The 17,115-nt window shown below is 37.8% G+C and overlaps 2 protein-coding genes across 2 annotated transcripts; one reads left to right on the top strand and one right to left on the bottom strand.

The window, feature by feature from the left end:
• The first annotated feature begins 254 nt into the window (after positions 1–254).
• On the top strand, positions 255–5,620 carry cyb5b (cytochrome b5 type B). Its single transcript, XM_010731478.3, has 5 exons — positions 255–742; positions 1,830–1,958; positions 3,774–3,800; positions 3,942–3,973; positions 4,160–5,620. The coding sequence occupies exons 1-5, from the start codon at positions 542–544 to the stop codon at positions 4,248–4,250; spliced, it is 480 nt and encodes a 159-aa protein (XP_010729780.2). The 5' UTR covers positions 255–541; the 3' UTR covers positions 4,251–5,620.
• A 4,475-nt stretch (positions 5,621–10,095) lies between these two features.
• Positions 10,096–13,875, bottom strand: zgc:162592 (histamine H2 receptor). Its single transcript, XM_010731493.3, has 2 exons — positions 12,889–13,875; positions 10,096–10,750 (listed from the first exon to the last, which is right to left on the bottom strand). The coding sequence occupies exons 1-2, from the start codon at positions 13,688–13,690 to the stop codon at positions 10,455–10,457; spliced, it is 1,098 nt and encodes a 365-aa protein (XP_010729795.1). The 5' UTR covers positions 13,691–13,875; the 3' UTR covers positions 10,096–10,454.
• Between the last annotated feature and the right edge of the window lie 3,240 nt (positions 13,876–17,115).

Genomic DNA, 17,115 nt, shown 5'->3' with positions numbered 1-17,115 from the left:
TTACAACTAAACACAACAAAGACTAACTTCACAAATAGCTCCTACAATAGTATGTAGCTCTGAGTTTAAACTGGGTAAATTTGCGCATTGCAAACACAAACACCACATGTATGCGCAACGTCAGCGCGCAGATGACAACCTCTGTAAACTTCCGCGCCTTGAAGGCAACAGTGTCCTGATCATGAACTGGTCGCTTGTGATTGGCCAGCGGCCTGAACGTCGCCGTTTCATTGGTCAGCTGTTGTGTTTTTCGACTTGACAGTGAAGCGACGAGCACGTCATTGGTCTGTCTCACATGTCGGCTGATGTGCCGGGTTAGGGTGTTTTTTGATTCCGTAACCCAGCATTGTTTAGCGTTTGTGTGTGTGTGTGTGGTGATATTGTTTTCTGTGCTGGGCCGTTTCTACGGTGACATCTGGAGCGATACTAACGTATCCAAACAGGCTGGAAACGGATCGAGACGTCGCTTTTACATCCACGGCTGCCTCACAGAAGCTAACGTTAGCTAGCCGCTCAGTCGATTTAAGTTATCGACGCCAGGATGGGTGAAGAAACCGACAAGAAGCTCATCGACACAGGCAGTGAACCTGCCAACACCAACAATGTCGAGGGAAACGGCGAAACGGTGGACTGCGGTGTCAAATATTACACACTAGAAGAAATAAGAGTACATAACATGAGCAACGATGTATGGATCATCATCAACGATAAAGTGTACGACATCACAAGTTTCCTTGAAGAGGTAAGATAGAAGTTACTGAAGTAGTTACTGCCACGTCTGTTATTTCTATCCACTGGTCACCTATTATCGGACAAGACCGACGTTACTTCCTGTAACGACTTAGCCATGTGTCGACATGTGACGTTCACTGACCGGCTCCACTCCTGTTCACAGCGATGCTGATGCTGTCAGGGTCACGTTAAACAAGCTTAAGCCAAGCGACACTCAGCTTAAGTTTCTCTTTCTCAACGTGGCATAACTGGGAGAAACTTCTCGCAACGTTAGCTGACACTAGTTAAGTTGTTAACCAACAAGTGTTGTTGCGCAAAAGTAGAGATGCAGCGTTATATATATGTATGTATGTATGTTATGGTCGATTCAAGAAAACAGCATTCAATGCGTAAGATAGCTAATACAGCTGCCAGGTAAACAGATGAAGCAGTGAGTAAGTGATGTGTTCACTAGTGCTGGAGATTCACACACTTGACTTAAGTGAAATGAGTACTGCCACAGAGTTAAACAGCTGCATTACAAGTTGCACATTCAAAACTTTAACTTTAACCTACTATAATTACTCATCCTAAATGGCCCTGAGGTTGTTATAATGTATATTTTAGATGTTTTAATTATTTGAGTGCTGTAGCTGCTTTCAGCGGAGCTACTACTAACTTCTTTGTATATATAGTTTTTTTTTTTTTAGATTAGATTCAACTTTATTGTCATTACACATGTATAAATACAAGGCAACGAAATGCAGTTTAGCATCTAATCAGAAGTGCAAATAGAAAAGTGCAATAGATACAGCTAAAGGCAGTATTTACAGTAGTGCAAAGGAGTAAGGTGTGTATAGCTATGTGCAGAGTATGTACAGATAATTATGTGCAGAGTATGTACAGATAAACAATGGGGGCAGTAGTTATGGGCTGATTATATACAAATAACTTATGTGAGCATATTATACAGGTAGTGCAATTAATAAATTAACAGAGTTCTGGGTAGTTTAACTAATAAAAACCCCATTGTGTTTGTGTTTTCATGTGCTTTGTATGTAAAATGACCTTAAATTAAAAGTTAACATTAACTATCTCGACACTCTCTCTACCTTCAGCATCCGGGTGGTGAGGAGGTTTTGCTGGAACAGGCGGGTGGAGATGCCACAGAGAGCTTTGAGGATGTAGGCCATTCCACAGATGCCAGGGAGATGCTCCAGCAGTACTATATTGGAGAGCTTAACATGGTAAGATCTGACTTTTGTTAGCTCTGAAAGACCTGATTTCGTCCCTCCCTCTGTCAGTTAAAAAGTCATCAGCGTTCCTACGTTCCTGAGGAAAAAAAAGTAGCCATTTGTTTCAAAAATATTACTTGGAGTCACAAGAAGGGACCATGAAACAATTTAGGTTTTACATGCTGCATCATGTAGGTGGGACAGCAGGCACTACAAATGTAATCTACAGGGAAGTGTGGCTGTTGAAAAGCACATTGAAAATGGAGTGTTGCTCACTGTAATCATTCCTCCTGTTCATTAGAAAATCTCTTCATAATCGACATTCTTTGTTCCATGTAAAAATATATTTCATAGTTGTCTGAAATAGCCAACTCCAACTTGTTATTAAAAGTAGTATTACAAAACTCTCTCTGTTAATAACTCTCCGCTGCAAATGAAGGAAACAAAAAGATCAAACTTTGCTCTAAAATTACTATAACATTGGATGATACTTAATTCAGACCGCTGAAGAGTATAATCTTCAACTGAAGAAGAAAAAAATGCATTTGTATACAAACCAAGGACTGTGGATTTTTTTTCCATCGCTTACATTGAGAGCACTTTAGGAAGGAAGCTCTCTTACTGGCCCAAGTAAATAGAAGGAGTCATCACTAGTAAACAACAAGCCTGTTCACAAACAACTTATGCAAATGATAGTTGTTTTGTTGTTTTGTTCTTAAACAGACTTAAACATCCTGCAGCAAACAGAAAACCGTAATAGAAGGTGAGATAAGACAACAGAAGAAGTTACACATTCAAACTATTTTCAGAGTAATTATCATATTACGGCAAAACATTGTCCTTGCTTTGTTTATGTTCTGCTGATTATTGCTCTGGCTCTTTAGGGACTGATTTCTGCAGTCATCTGTTCAACAAGTTTGTAAAACATATCCAACCCTCCACAAAAGAATTAATGTTTTTTTTGTCCAGGTGCTTTTACTAGTCCCATTTTTCTCAAATCTCCAATTGCTGATGAAATTGGGAACATCATACAGTGATCGTAATGTGTCCAAGCTAGGGTTGCAAAGCAGTGGAAAGTTTTTCTGGAAACTTTCCATGGGAAGTTAAGCTGGACAATTTTTGGAAATATTCAAAACAGGAAACTTTATGGAAATTTCTGGGAATTAACTGAAAATTGGGGCTATTTTAAACAAAGTGTATCATATATAAACATTTTGTTTTGTCATAAGCAGACGTCTGTGCAAAATAATACATGACATTTCAACAGATTTATTTGTAAGTAGAACTTCAAGTTCTCATCAAGTTTGAATTATTTTATTGAACAATATTATCTAGTCCACAAGCTCAAATGTGTGGCTTCAATAGTCTTGTGCTCTGCTCTTGTCCACGGTTCTAGAAATCATCTGTGCATGTAGGGGGTGTGGCCTCAATACCCCGCAGTAAGCAGTGTGCTATGTGCATGTGATTGAGGGATAGCAGATATTCAAGTGTGCTTGCATGAGATCTGGTTGTTTTAGTCAAGATTATGCTAAAATATAGTTTCCTCAACTATTCCCTGTTAAGGGCCAATCTTCAATTATGTAAATTCCTGGTTTATTCCCATAAATTCCTGTTAATTCCCATGAAAAGTTTCCAACATTGAAAATTCCCGGAATCGTGGAACCCTTGTCCAAGCAAACAAATATTCCTGTTTTTAGATTTTGTCAACAGTTATAAATATTTACCTGGTAATTTCATACGAATACATATGAATTTGGATCAACTATGTATTACCAGAGAAACAGAAGTTGTTCACGAGTGATACTAATTCATTTATTTTCTTTGTAGGATGACAGGACAAAGCAGCCGACAAAGGTAAGCTCCATCTGTTTGTTTGACCTTAACTTAACTGCAACAGAAAAGTCTGGAACAGAATTTACAAAGACGGAACAAAACTTTTGGTTTGTTGCTAAATCATCTTTTTTTTAATTTGTGTCCTTTTTGTTTCTGCTACAGGAGGTACATGACACAAATCCAGGAGAGTCCAGGTGAGACACGAATAACATGCTGAGGCTCATTGTTTCCCTTTTCTTGCTTCAAGTCAACACTGATCACTGTAGTTTGTAGTTAGAAAGTTCAAATGATATCATACTGCTGCCTTTATCAGTTGTTTTGTCCAGTTTGATTGTTCTAGGTCAAAAAATGTACATCTGATATTTTATTTTTCCCCACAGCTCCTGGACCATGTGGTTAATACCTGCTATTACAGCAGTTGTCGTTGGTATCATGTATCGCTACTACATGTTTGAACACAAGTCCTCTTGAGTGCTGGCATCCTCTTTTTCATCTCATTTCTTTTCATCTGGAGGCCTTGAATTGTTTGACCAAAACCTCCTCACAGAACGCACATAATTAGGAGTGTGTGCGTCGTCTGCAGCAAGAAAAAAAGGGGGAACAGTTTGATCAATTTCTTTTGTCCTTGTCCGTCTACATAGAGTGCACCAAATAGACAGTTGGGCAGAGACTTTGTTAAATTGTCTGCCTTCAGCTTCTTTGTATTTCACTGTCACTATGCTTGTTGTCATCTATGTTAAATGTTGTCTTTAACTTTCATATGCATTTGGCCCAGTTTGTATGCTCATTAACCATTTGCCTGCTTGGAGGAAGGTTTTGTTAACACCATGTAACACAGCATCATTACATGGAAACACTGAAGGAGATATTGGTATGCAGAATATGAAATCAGGGTAATAGTTAACAGTGACCAATCAACTGTTATACACTGAATTATGGTTATAGTTTTATGATAGCTGCCTGACTCTAATTAAGAATTTTGAGCTTATTCCTTTCACTCCTGACTGCACAGTTCTGCTGCTTGATTGCATTTATCTCTTGGTTGTAAATGCACATTTAAAGTTATGTAATTGCAGTGTCAAATCTTGTGTCTCAATTTTTGAAAATGGTGGTAAATTATATTGTATCAGTGATTTATTTAAGGTGGAATATGTTTTGACTTCTTTTTCTACAATCCTGTTGTCAGGAATTTATGTAAATGTTCAAAATACCAGAACCATATATGAAGTAATATACATGTATGTACCATTGTAATCATACAATATTTTATTACCCATATATAAGAACTGACAGTGAAGTATTTGTTATTTGATTGTTTGGTTTTTAAATTTCCTCACTATGCCATTTGTTACTTAACATTCTCACATCTTTGTTTCTTTGTGATGCATCTTGAATCCATGTTTTGGATGAATGGTATGAATGGTCATTGGAGGGTTTGAATTCAGTCAGTTGTCATTGGAGCTGTAGATGGGTGTCTTTCAGGCCACAGTCTATTTCAGCTATTTTCTGGATTCTCCTGCTGTTCAGACTTTGTACTGTTTTTGTTTAGGCAGACTTTGCATAGTATTTCTTAAATAACTCCTTTTATTGAATATTCTGAAAAGACATACATATTACTATCGCAAAAAGCATTTTCCACCCGTTCACTTTACCACCAGTCAATTTCAATTCAAGTTCCGAATTTCTGAATATAACCTGATGCTATTTTTACATGTAGCTGCAATATTTACTTGTAGTTGGTTGACCTGAAAGACAAATATTTGCCTTCTCTTTGCATTTCAACTGCCATTTCATGTCATAAAAAGTCTATTGGAATAAAATTAGTCTTTCAAAAAGTGAAAGTGGCTTGTTTTCTATAAATATATTTATATATTGTGTGTATCATCCTTAGATAAACCGTTAGAACTTTGTTTGCAATTGCCACAGGCTGAGTTGCTCAACTGTATTGCCTATTTGACTAACTAATAGAACTAAACTAAATATAATTAAGTATAACAGAAACAAACAGTAAATAGATTTGTTATATTTGTTAGAGTTGTTTGAATTGTCACACCCTTGTGTCCTGTGTGGTCACATTCGTTCCTTATAAATCTGATATCGAGATATAAATGAATAATTCTTTGTATTGGTAAATATTCGCCCTTACACAGTTCTCTTTATTCTTTAATTATTTATAAACTCACTGATGGATAGTGTGTCAGTGTTGTGTTAATATGAAAGGAATACAGATCTGAAAAATTTAACAGCTGGGTTTAATTTCACCCTGTGGTCACACTCTTGGCTACAGACGGGTGAGCTGAGACGGGTGTTCATTCATACTCTAATGATCAAAGGTAATAAGCTCTTTTAAAAATGACATTAAAACCCCAACTGCCTAACACATTAATATTGTGGTGTCAGGCAACACATCTGTAATGGCAAGAATAAAGTCAGTCCACTCCTGCTTTACAAGGAGATGAGCAGCATAGAGCAAAATTATTGAATGCTCCTCATCCTTTGGTATTCTTTTGGTAGAAATGTCATCATTGCACCATCGTGATTTAATGTAAAGTTGCATTATGGTAGATGGTGATAATGTGGTAATGCACTTAGACTGTGTTTTCTTCAGGTAACCATTTCATAGTGCAATGACAGCACAAAGTGAATAATACTTGAGTCCGCCATATTCCTGCTCCCCTCAGTTACTTTTCCTGTGGAGAGGAGCAGGAAGCAGTGATTAGAATTAAAAGCCTTTCCATCTGCAACCGCCACAAGAGCCCTCACAGTGCAGAGTGCTTATGAGCAGCAGCCCACCACAGAAAGCACAAATCAACACCCATTGATTCATCCTTTTCAATCAGGTGGGGCAAATCAAGAACCGGGTGCCTTCTTGTTACATAAATTGATGGACTGTTTATATTACTTTTACTACTTATGTTGGTTATTTTTTATGTAAATACCACCGTTTTAGCAAGCAAAAAAAAAAGAAAAACACATGGAGAAACCTCCACTAATGAAAAAGCACTCAGTGGTATAAAATAGTATAATTGGTATAATTATTCATTCTTTTTAGGACCACCACAATCAGTCACTGATCATTATTAATCTATTCATGTTTAGAAAGTCTCGTCCTTTTTGTCATGCCATACTTAGTAGAGACACAAGGTGGCACTACAGCCTCAAGATGTTTGTTTGTTGTCCTTTAATTTGGCCAGAAGCAGTGGAAATATATATTAAAACGGCTAATCTTATAAGTGCACCCACTCTAACAAGTTCACCACAGAATTCAGCAGTGTTTATTATCTGCGGGTTTTCATGGGAACAGCAAACAAAGTAAACATAATGCTGTCACACATAGTGGGAAAAACTCATAATGATGAAAAATACCTTCAACACTGTCACTGCGATTATGTGACGCTCAGTTTGTGCAACAAGACGGCTTGAAATCATATCTTGAGACAATATACTGACCAAACAAACTCAGGGCTGGTTTTTGCAAACATCTGGACTGTTTTTTGCTCGTTGTTGGACACAGATATTTTCTCAGTTTTAGACCCAAAGAGCATTTAAGCCACAGGCCATTTTACATCCATGTCAGCACTCATGTTGTGACAGAAATTACGACCAGAGAGAGTGATGAGCAATTATGAGACAGCATATTGCATCTGTGGGAGTAGCCCTCAGATAGACATCATTTCCCATGACTGACTCGCTTGTTGTCCTCAAGGAGAGCTGAGGCTGCTAATGCACACACTTCAGTGTCGAGGGAGACCTGCTGGTCAAAAAATCTCTAATAGCAGGAAGAAATACTTATGGATGCTGCAGAAAAAAACATGATCTCTGACAAGAAGTTAGAGTTAGTTCAACAAGGTTACCCACTCACCAAAAACATATTCAGTATTTTTTGTGTTACGTGGGACAATGTTTAAATCAAATTCAAGCTTTAACAACTGCCTAAAAGGTTACATAAAAACATTCACCTCTCACACTAAAAACATGGCCAACTTTTTCTGAAGGACACAGGCCCTTGAAAAAGAAATGGAGTCAAACTTCCTTTCTCAGTCATGTTTTTGAGCCTGGGTCCTTGTACCATGCCGATATGAGTTCATATTTTAAATAGTGGTCAAGTGAAAAGCTGAAATGTTGCTTCAAGTGGTGGAAAAAAATTCAGATCCTCATTATCAGTAAAAAGTAAAAGCGTTCACTGTGCAGTAAAATGGTCCCTGTCAGTGTTTTACTATTATATCTGCTGATTACTGTTGCGTTTTACTGCTGTAGATGTTTGAGGTTGTGCTATTTTAACTACTTTATATATTGTTGGATAGTTAAATCTACAGTAATGCATCATATTCTATAAGATCATCATCTAGTTTTTGTAGTGTTAGACTGTATAAACTTTTAATGAGCTCAGAAAATAGTCCCGTTTTCAGCTTTGTGACAATGTAGCTAATCCCAGAGGGTTATGGATAGTTTAAGACCAACAACTTTTTAATGCCACGAAGGAACTAGTAACTGAAGCCTTCAGACAAGTTAAAAGTACAAAATTTGCCTCTGAGGTGTAGTGAAGTAGAAATATAAAGTTGGCATGAGATGGAAATAGTTAAGTAAGGTATAACTACTTGAGTAAATGTACAAAATATTGTAAATCACATCACGTCACATGTATTCAGGAAGTATTTCTGTTATTGTTTGTTTCTTTCAAACCTCACTGTCAAACTAGTATTTTAACAGTTGCTTCCCAGACAAGTTGTTGGCCTCAAGACTATATATGTATGTATACTTTATACAGTGAGTGTACTGTTGGAAGAACACCAGGCACACAATCAATCGAATTTATCTGATCATTTTCAATAAAGTACTGTAAATCCATCCCAGCTGGCTTAACCTGTTATGTAAGATGGCATGGGTAGGCAGTAATCAGCATAACTCAATTCAAACTATTTATCATGAGACACTTTCAGATGCAAAACTAATAAATGTATATTTATAGACTAACTTATTGGAAAGGCAAACCCTAAGGTCTAATCACATGTAAGTCCTGATTGCATCCTTAATGCTAATTAACAACTGTGACAATACATACAAGACTTTGATGATGATGTGTCACTTACAAACCCCTGGATTAACTGTCTGTATACTAGGTATTGACAAAACATTGTTAAATTATAGGATTATTATAATTATAGGATTTTTTGATTTTTGGTTCCATCTCCAGAAACACAACAGTAGTGTTGCAGATGTGTTTGCAGTTCTGCTCTACTCCTGGCCTTAGGTTTCGGAGGTACATCCACAGCATACTAAAGCAGTGATGTTCACTTGAAGCAAACCATGCTGACAAAACAGAGCAACCCATGCTGTCATCAGGGTGAACGACTTCATGAGATTCAGGTACTATGAGTAACAATTCATGGTTCACAGTTCTTTTGACTAGACTCTTATTCTTCGGTAATGTGGAGTGCAGAATATTTTTCTTTACTAATGATACATTAAATATTTAAGCAAGTGATGACAGAATTCAAAGGCTTAATGCTTTATTTAATAGATCATCCATAAACCAATAGAATATTTGCTCATTTTTCTTTATAAAAGTAGTTATTTAGAAACATAACAAAACATATACATATAAATGTTCATTATCTTTTCTGATGCTTAACAAATTTTGCACAAACTTGAATGGTGGTCAAACAAAAGCAGCAAAACCAAAGGCTAAAATTAGTTGCATAAAATGTTTCTTTTTGAATATTAACTTAGGCAGTTAACTCACAATCACAGTTAACTCTATGCAGACATAGATGAAATTGGCACTGTCAAGTTGTAGTAGAAGATACTGAGAGGAAGATCATGGTTGTCTCAAAATTGCAAAACTGCAGCCTTAGGAGTTATCTCTTTGCTGACACAAATGTGGTGACCTTTCTGCATTGTAGCTGCTTAATTACTTTCCCCTTGCATACACTGAAATGCCGTGACTTAAAGGTTAACTTCTCCCAGCTGTTATGTGGCAAGGTCTTGGACGCACAGTTTAGATTGGAGAAGAGGTAGATGGCCTCAATCCTTCAAAGTACTTGATATTAGTTCACAAATGTCTCATATGAATAGAAGAAATATCATCTTTGTGTGATGAACTAACCTCAAATGTTTGAAGTGAAATATGTTGACCCGAGCAACAAGTCAAAGCATGAAACAGCTGACACTATTAAAAGATGGACTATATAACTGCGCACAGAATAATGGAAGGCTTTTTTGGGACACAGACATGGTTGATGGCTAACCATAAAACAACTAAAAAGGTGGTTTAAGAGGCCATCTCTGACAGTAAATCAAATCTTGTGTGCTGGAGTAAAACAAAAGATCCAAATAAGTTACACATTGAGCATGTGCTCAAGTCAAGTGAGCTACTTTTAAACTGAAAATTGATTTAAAAAAAGAAAAAGAAAAAAAACTAAAAAAAATAAGAAAAAAATACAATAATAATTATAATGATGTAGACTGTACAGTGGTTATTTCAAATACTTGCCATCAAAGCCTGTCTTAGTATCAACCATTGCATTGTAACCCAAGTGGCCCATTAGTCTAATCTTACCCTTGATACCTTATGTAGACATGTCAACTGGCTTCAGTTAACCAGCCCAGCTAGACAACACAAGACAGCGCAGAGGTCACGACCATGTCCTTTACCATGCCAAAGGTGCAGACATCCTAAGCCATGCTCAACAGGGTGCAGGTGGAGGATACACTAGCAGAACGCTCATGGACGCTGTTGTTATTATCCATAATTCCCGACACAAATTGCGTCTTTGATGCACTGCAGCACCCAACAGCGTCGGCTAGCTCGGGGCAGATGGCCATAGCCAGCCTCTGGAGGACGAGGTGGAATTTCCTGCGGAAGCTTCGGTTTATCCAGAAGTAGAAGATGCAGTTGAGGAAACCGTTGGAGGTGGGCAGCCATACAACCACATACTCAACCCACTCTGGTACAGTGCTACCTGAGACTGCTGTTGGGCAGAAAACACAGGGACTTAAATAGGGTAAGGATCCACAGCACAAGACAGCAGCTTCTGGATGAGACAAGTGGTTGACCTTTTGCATGGACTGAATCATAGTCTAGGTATGGTTGGTTTATGATCATATAAATTGAGACATTTATTTTAAAACCACAGATGAGCATGTAATACATCAACTGATAATAAAACGTCACCCTTGGAGAGGTGTGTCTTTCCCCTGAGAGCAATGATATGAAGCTATCAACTTAACAATTATAGTCTAGATTTAAAAGCAAATTAACAGATTTGGTGGAGTGTAGGGTTCCACTTCACAGTGAGGCTCACTAGCATCTGGACAGCAGCACTCTTTTGAAGTTTTCGGTTAAGACTGTCATCTTCATTTTGTAGGGATTTTCACCCATATCAGATGAATTACAGCCCTCTTCGGAAAAGGTCTTCACGTCTAAAAATATTCAGCTGCGACTCCACTTTCAGTCTTGATTACTCCAAGACAGCACATGGATGGGGTAAATGAGAAAGAGTCAAAAAAGGTCTGAGTCATAAAACTGGCCTTGAATCAGTATATTCATGCCCAGAATTACATAAATAACATTGACAGCTATTTCTCTCCGCACAGTTCCAGCTGAAATTGATAAAGACGGGGAACAAGCCATTAAATGTGCATCTTTTTTAAAAGCAAACTAATCTAACATATTCAAATACTTAAATTCTCTTGCTTCTTCCGAACCTAGAAATTTGACTAGAGCATAAAAAAAAACATAGTTAAACTAAGACTTATTTTGTGACTTAGATTAAAAAATGTGACTCAAAAACATTTTAATGCTAAAATCACCATGGAATTCGCCATGTGTGCCTAAATAACCACTGCAAGGTGATTTTGCACTTTTTTAGTCATTGTAAGACCAGCTGGGTCCACATCAAGAACTTGAATTCTATAATCCTCAAATATCCTTCATGATTGAAGAATGCAGCTATGCAAAAAAAGTGGGGGAAATAAGTATTTAAAATGTCAGTACTTTTTTTTTTTTGATTAAACATATCCAATGCAGCTATTCACAAAATTTAGACCAGACATTGGTGTTAACTCAGTGTAACTATGCAGATAAAGACATCTTAAAATTCCAGTCCATAAAAAATGTGCAATAAAGTGGAATGACACAAAAAAGTAAGAAAAAAAGTGAGAAAAAGTGCCAAACTGACCGATTCAAATTGATTAGTTCTCCCAACTGTGCCAATTGCTGTTAGTACTTCCTCTCTTCTAAAACGGGTTACCCAACATTGAATGCAAGTAAACAATCCATTTGTTACCAAACTGTCACACAACAAACATCTCAAGATGAGTAGAGGCAAAGAGCTTTCCAAAGACCTTTGTAACAAAATTGTTGATCTGCACATCAATGGCACTGTTTACTGATTACGGATTTCTAACTGCTCCAATAAGCACCATTGGAGCCATTATTAGCCCTAAGTAGAGGGAACATCACTCCATCATCAACCGACCACCCACAGAAGCCCCTCACAAGAGTTCCCTTTCTGGGCAGAAAGTTAGTCAGAAAAGCAGCACAAGGGGTGTTGTTTAGCTCAGTTGGTAGAGCAACTGCCCCATGTACAAAGGCTCAGTCTTTGCCACGGCAGCCCAGGGTTTGAATCTGACCTGTGGCTCTTTCCCACATGTCATTCCCCATCTCTCTCCCCACATTCCTGTCACCGCTATGGTCTCAATGCACAATCACCATGTTGAAGCTCGTTTAAAGTGTGCTACACAACATATGGAAAAGCCTTTAGATCATTGTGAGAACAACAATGTGTTGTGCCATGTTTGGAGGAGGAATTACTCTGCATGACCCAAAAAATACTGTACCTACAGTGAAGTTCAGAGGTAGACACATTATATGAAGCATTATAGGATGGGACTGTTAAGTTCTTTTTGTTTGCAGTGTTATGATTTCTTTATCTGTGCAGTTTTATTAAGACTAATTTCTGGCCTAAATCTCACATGAAAAGCTGCAATTTTGTCCATCCATCATCTCTGTTCCACCAAGATCCACATTGACAAATGGGATACTGTATGTTAGAAGCATTTTTCCAATTGGAGCATCATGATGCATTCCCCATAATTCATTGCTTACCATTGTAGATCATAGCTGCCATGCAGGGTGTCCAACAGACGTAGTAGGCTGCCATCACTGGTACAAGCACTCTGGATGCCACATTGTGTCTGCTGCGACGCGCACAGTCATACTTGCGCAGCTTCAGCCGCTGTCTCTTGGCAGCGCACCAAATTCTCAGGTTTGCATATGTCATGATGATGGAGCAGGGGAAAAATATCAGACATGTCAAACTTAGGGAGTATCCAACATTTGTGGAGTAGGCTGGGTTGCAGACCAGAGACGCAGTAGAAAAATGAACCTCGATAATGCCGTCTGGAAACGATATCGGCAACAGTAGAAAGGGAGGGAAGCACCAGGCGAAGGCGATCAAGAGCAGAGTCCTTTTCCTTGTCATCAGAGATGAGTATTGTAGCGGGTAAAACACTGCAATGTACCTCTCCAGGCTTATCGTGGCCAGTGTATACATGCAGGTGGAGTAGACGGTGGAGTTGCAAAAGGCCACGAGATGACAAAGAGCATCTGGCCCTTGAGTGTAGTCCTTTAGCAGACTCACCCAGAGATTCAAGGGCATGACCAGCAGTCCAAACGCAGAGTCTGCAGCAGTAAGAGAGAGGAGAAAGTACCGAGAGTTTCTTGACCAACCAGCCACGGAGGAAGTAATAACCAGGAGAACTGCAATATTTCCCAAAGTGATCATCACGCCCAAAACGATTATTATGCTTACTTTGACGGAGCGGTGAGTCAGCTCCAGCAGTCTCTGAGGGTCAACACCTGACAGGTTGGAGTGCTCAGGTGTGGAGAAGTTAAGCGATGAATGCATTTTTCCTCACAGTGGCATGAGTGCGAGCAAAACACAAAGACACGTGAGGCAACAACAACAACAACAACAAAAAAAAAAGGTCAACGGAAGTCAGAGAAAGTCGAAGCAAAGCTGCGGGCTTGTGTTTGAAAGCAGCTCTGCAGCCTTTCACCTCACCAATCAGCAGCACACCTGCTGCAATTAGTGTTGGGCGGTAACAGCCCATACTGTCGCAAATGATTTGAAATAAATTGAATATAAAAAAGAAATGATCTAAATATTTTGTTTACGCTTTTTAACTCGTTTTTGTAATTTTGTTAAGTGTGTGAATGATAAATGAGGTCGGTCTTTGTGTGGTAGGCCTGCTTCCTTGTGCTCTTTCCATAGACTTCATGCAACTTGAAAATCCCCCTATTTTTTAAATTAAAAGGTAAATTGTGGGTCAATACAAGATATTATAAGACTTATCTCAGAATCATTCCAAAAGTATTCAACCAGAACATGAACTGGAATCTTTAATCAGTCTAAAATGGTAAAAAAATCATTCTTGATTAACTTGATTAACTGCATGCAAAATTCAGAATTATTTATTTATTAAATCCAAATATATTCATATACTAATGTGTAGGTATGTGTGCATGTGTTTTTTATGTGCACAGTGGGTTTGATGTGCAATCAATAAGAGTTATTTCTGTTGAAGCTTTAGGGAAAAGTACCAGGAAGTAAGTATGAGAGATGAGCGGCTTGTAGGCCTTAAGGGAGAGGCAGGATGTATCAGTGTTATGGTTTGGTATAAAGGATATTTGTGTGTTTTTTCAGGTATATCTTAACAAAATATTCACAGGTTAAGAGAGTTACTGGTCAATATAAACTCTCAAAGAGACAATTTTTAAGTTAATCAAAGCTAATATGACATTTCAGCATGGTATGTGATTGGTGGACAGGCAGGAGACAGACAAAATAGATCTGTACCTCTCCTTTAAGGTAGTAAAACTGTTAGATTCTGTTTCTGTGATATTCTATGCTGTAGATGCAGACTTTTTGGAAACAACAGTAGTAAACTTTATTCATATAGCATCTTTTATAATATTGTATGCAGCTCAAAGTGCATCACAAGGGAAATAAATCAATGACAGACATATTAAAAAGGAGATTAAAAGAGTTAATAATAAAAGTTAATTATTAATAAAAACAAACAAATATAACAAATAAAAATATAAACATAAAATTACTATGATAAATAACAAATAACCACAGGGTTTAATTAAAAGCAAGATCATAACAAAGCCATTCTAGATTTGCTCCCAACATACCTCTGTTCTTTTATTTCTAACAAACGTGATGGACGGATGGATTTGCTGCATTCTAGGCAGTTTTATATCTTATCAGTACCAAATGTTCGTACTGAGCTAGGGAAGAGGGCGTTTGGGTACTCAGCACCCTCTGACTGGACTATCTTACAGAATGTTTTAAAACTCAAAGATCTAATCTCTATAAATGCTTTTGAATCCACATTGAAAGAGCAAGAGAATGAATCATCCAGGTGTTGTTGTTTTAGTTGATGTTATTGTTGTTGATTTCATGGCTTGTATTGTACTTTTAGCATATTTTAGACCACTGTGTATTGTAATATTATCTGTGTGTCTTGTGTCTGTTTTGGTTTGACTTGTTCTTCGTTTGTACTGCTGTTCTGTCTTGGGCAGGACGCCCTTGAAAAGGAGATTTAATCTCAATAGGGCCTTTCCTGGTTAATTAAAGGTTTAATACATTTTTAAAAAATAATGTTTTGAGCAGTTTCTTAAAAATATCAACAGAAGGTGCTTATCATATTCATGATGGGAGTTTGTTTAAAAGCCATTTTTGGTACATTAAGCAAACCAAAATTGTTCCCGTAAAGGTCACTTTACTTTACTAACTCTAGCAATATTTCTTGAATTAGTAAAATAGTATGTACTTAAAGAACTAAATGAATTCAATATGTCTCATGAATACTTCTTCATGTTTACAATGACATCCTAAATGGTTCTCTTTGTTGCAATGTAGTCTATCAGGTGGAAACAAATAAAAACACCACTAGTGACTCACAGCCACCCTTTCCATCAAGCTCCAAATTTGCAATGCAGTCCATCGTGGCAGTTTTCATCACCAACAATAAGAATGAGTCAGTCAACAATTTATCACTGTTAAGGTCCCACAGAAGATGTACACTCAGTCACAGCCTAGGAAGCCTGACATCTCAACAACCAATCATGGTCCAATTTCCACGATCACATGCCATCAGTGTCAGGCTTACCTCCACCTCTTGTTCAGTGGCAACCTTAAGTGTTTTTGTCTGCATCTCTGAGTGGTAGCTGCCAACTTTCCTCCATCAAAAAAACGAACCAAAAAGAAAAAAAAAAACGACTTGACACAAGGGCAAAGAAAAGAGCAGGACAGATTGTCACTGACCTTTCTCATTCAGGTAACCATCTGTTTTAGAGGCATTCTCCTGTGTGACAGGGAGTCCATTAAACAGCACATACCATCACACTCTTCACACGCATAGTCACCCACTTTCCTGTCTCTCCAGGGACACTAAAACCACCCATGATTTATTATATCAGTGGCAGTCCATCAAATAATCACACATATCTTAGTGTCACTAATTTCTATGAAGAAGATTTTAATTCTTACAATAAATTAATCATATGACCTTGTCAAAACCAACTTTGTGGAAATAAATGGATTGTTAATTCATCAGCATTAACCAACATGATTTTATATTGTGGAAACAGTTAGACAATTAGATGAAAAAGATGCATAATTTATATAATAAATTTCAACTAATGAAATAATATTTCTGTCAGTATATGATGACCTCTTCTTCATACGGTAGCTTCAAAGCCATCAACCTACTTTCCCAACAATCCACTAATGATATTAATGTTTAAACAGCAGCTGCTACAGTGTGCCATGGGAGGGATATTTTTCTGAAGGTATACAGCACACACAGATAAACACACAGAACGAACATGTACGTATATGTGCAATATAGGGCCCAAAGACATACAGCTTTTCTGCTCTACTACCATGGCCGGATCCCCCAGAGGAAAACTGACAGCGATCTGCGTTTGATTTATGAGTTTCTTGCTGTCCTAATGAACGGATTTCTCTTGGTGATGTCTAACACAAGGCCCGGAGGAGGAGATGGACTCAGGCTCTTGGGTTAATATTCTCAGTACCCGCTCCCCTTCTACCCTTGCACTCTTTCATGTTCATTGCACAGTCAATTTCATGCTCCTTACCTGATTCTGTCTCATTTTAAAAGGATGTGGAATCACCAGACAGTTACGGATAAAAACCTTCTACATATATTATGAAAGTGCAAAGGGTTTATGGCAGCCTATCCCAGATCAATGAAATTGTTTCCCCTAAAAAGTCCCAGTTTTGCTTCATTAACTGTAAAA

This window comes from Larimichthys crocea, chromosome VIII (assembly GCF_000972845.2).
Source record: "Larimichthys crocea isolate SSNF chromosome VIII, L_crocea_2.0, whole genome shotgun sequence".
In the NCBI taxonomy this organism is placed as follows: Eukaryota; Metazoa; Chordata; class Actinopteri; family Sciaenidae; genus Larimichthys; species Larimichthys crocea.
Note: the sequence above shows the minus strand (reverse complement) of the source record. Positions and strands in the feature narration are given on the sequence as shown.

Bases quoted from the DNA above. Each gene is read 5' to 3' on its own strand.
- zgc:162592 (XM_010731493.3), bottom strand. From the start codon at position 13,690: ATGCATTCATCGCTTAACTTCTCCACACCTGAGCACTCCAACCTGTCA. The intron at 10,751-12,888 runs GTAAGCAATGAA...TCTGCCCAACAG, and splicing joins GGCAGCTATGATCTACAATG to CAGTCTCAGGTAGCACTGTA.
- cyb5b (XM_010731478.3), top strand. From the start codon at position 542: ATGGGTGAAGAAACCGACAAGAAGCTCATCGACACAGGCAGTGAACCT. The intron at 1,959-3,773 runs GTAAGATCTGAC...TTTTCTTTGTAG, and splicing joins ATATTGGAGAGCTTAACATG to GATGACAGGACAAAGCAGCC. The intron at 3,974-4,159 runs GTGAGACACGAA...TTTTCCCCACAG, and splicing joins ACAAATCCAGGAGAGTCCAG to CTCCTGGACCATGTGGTTAA.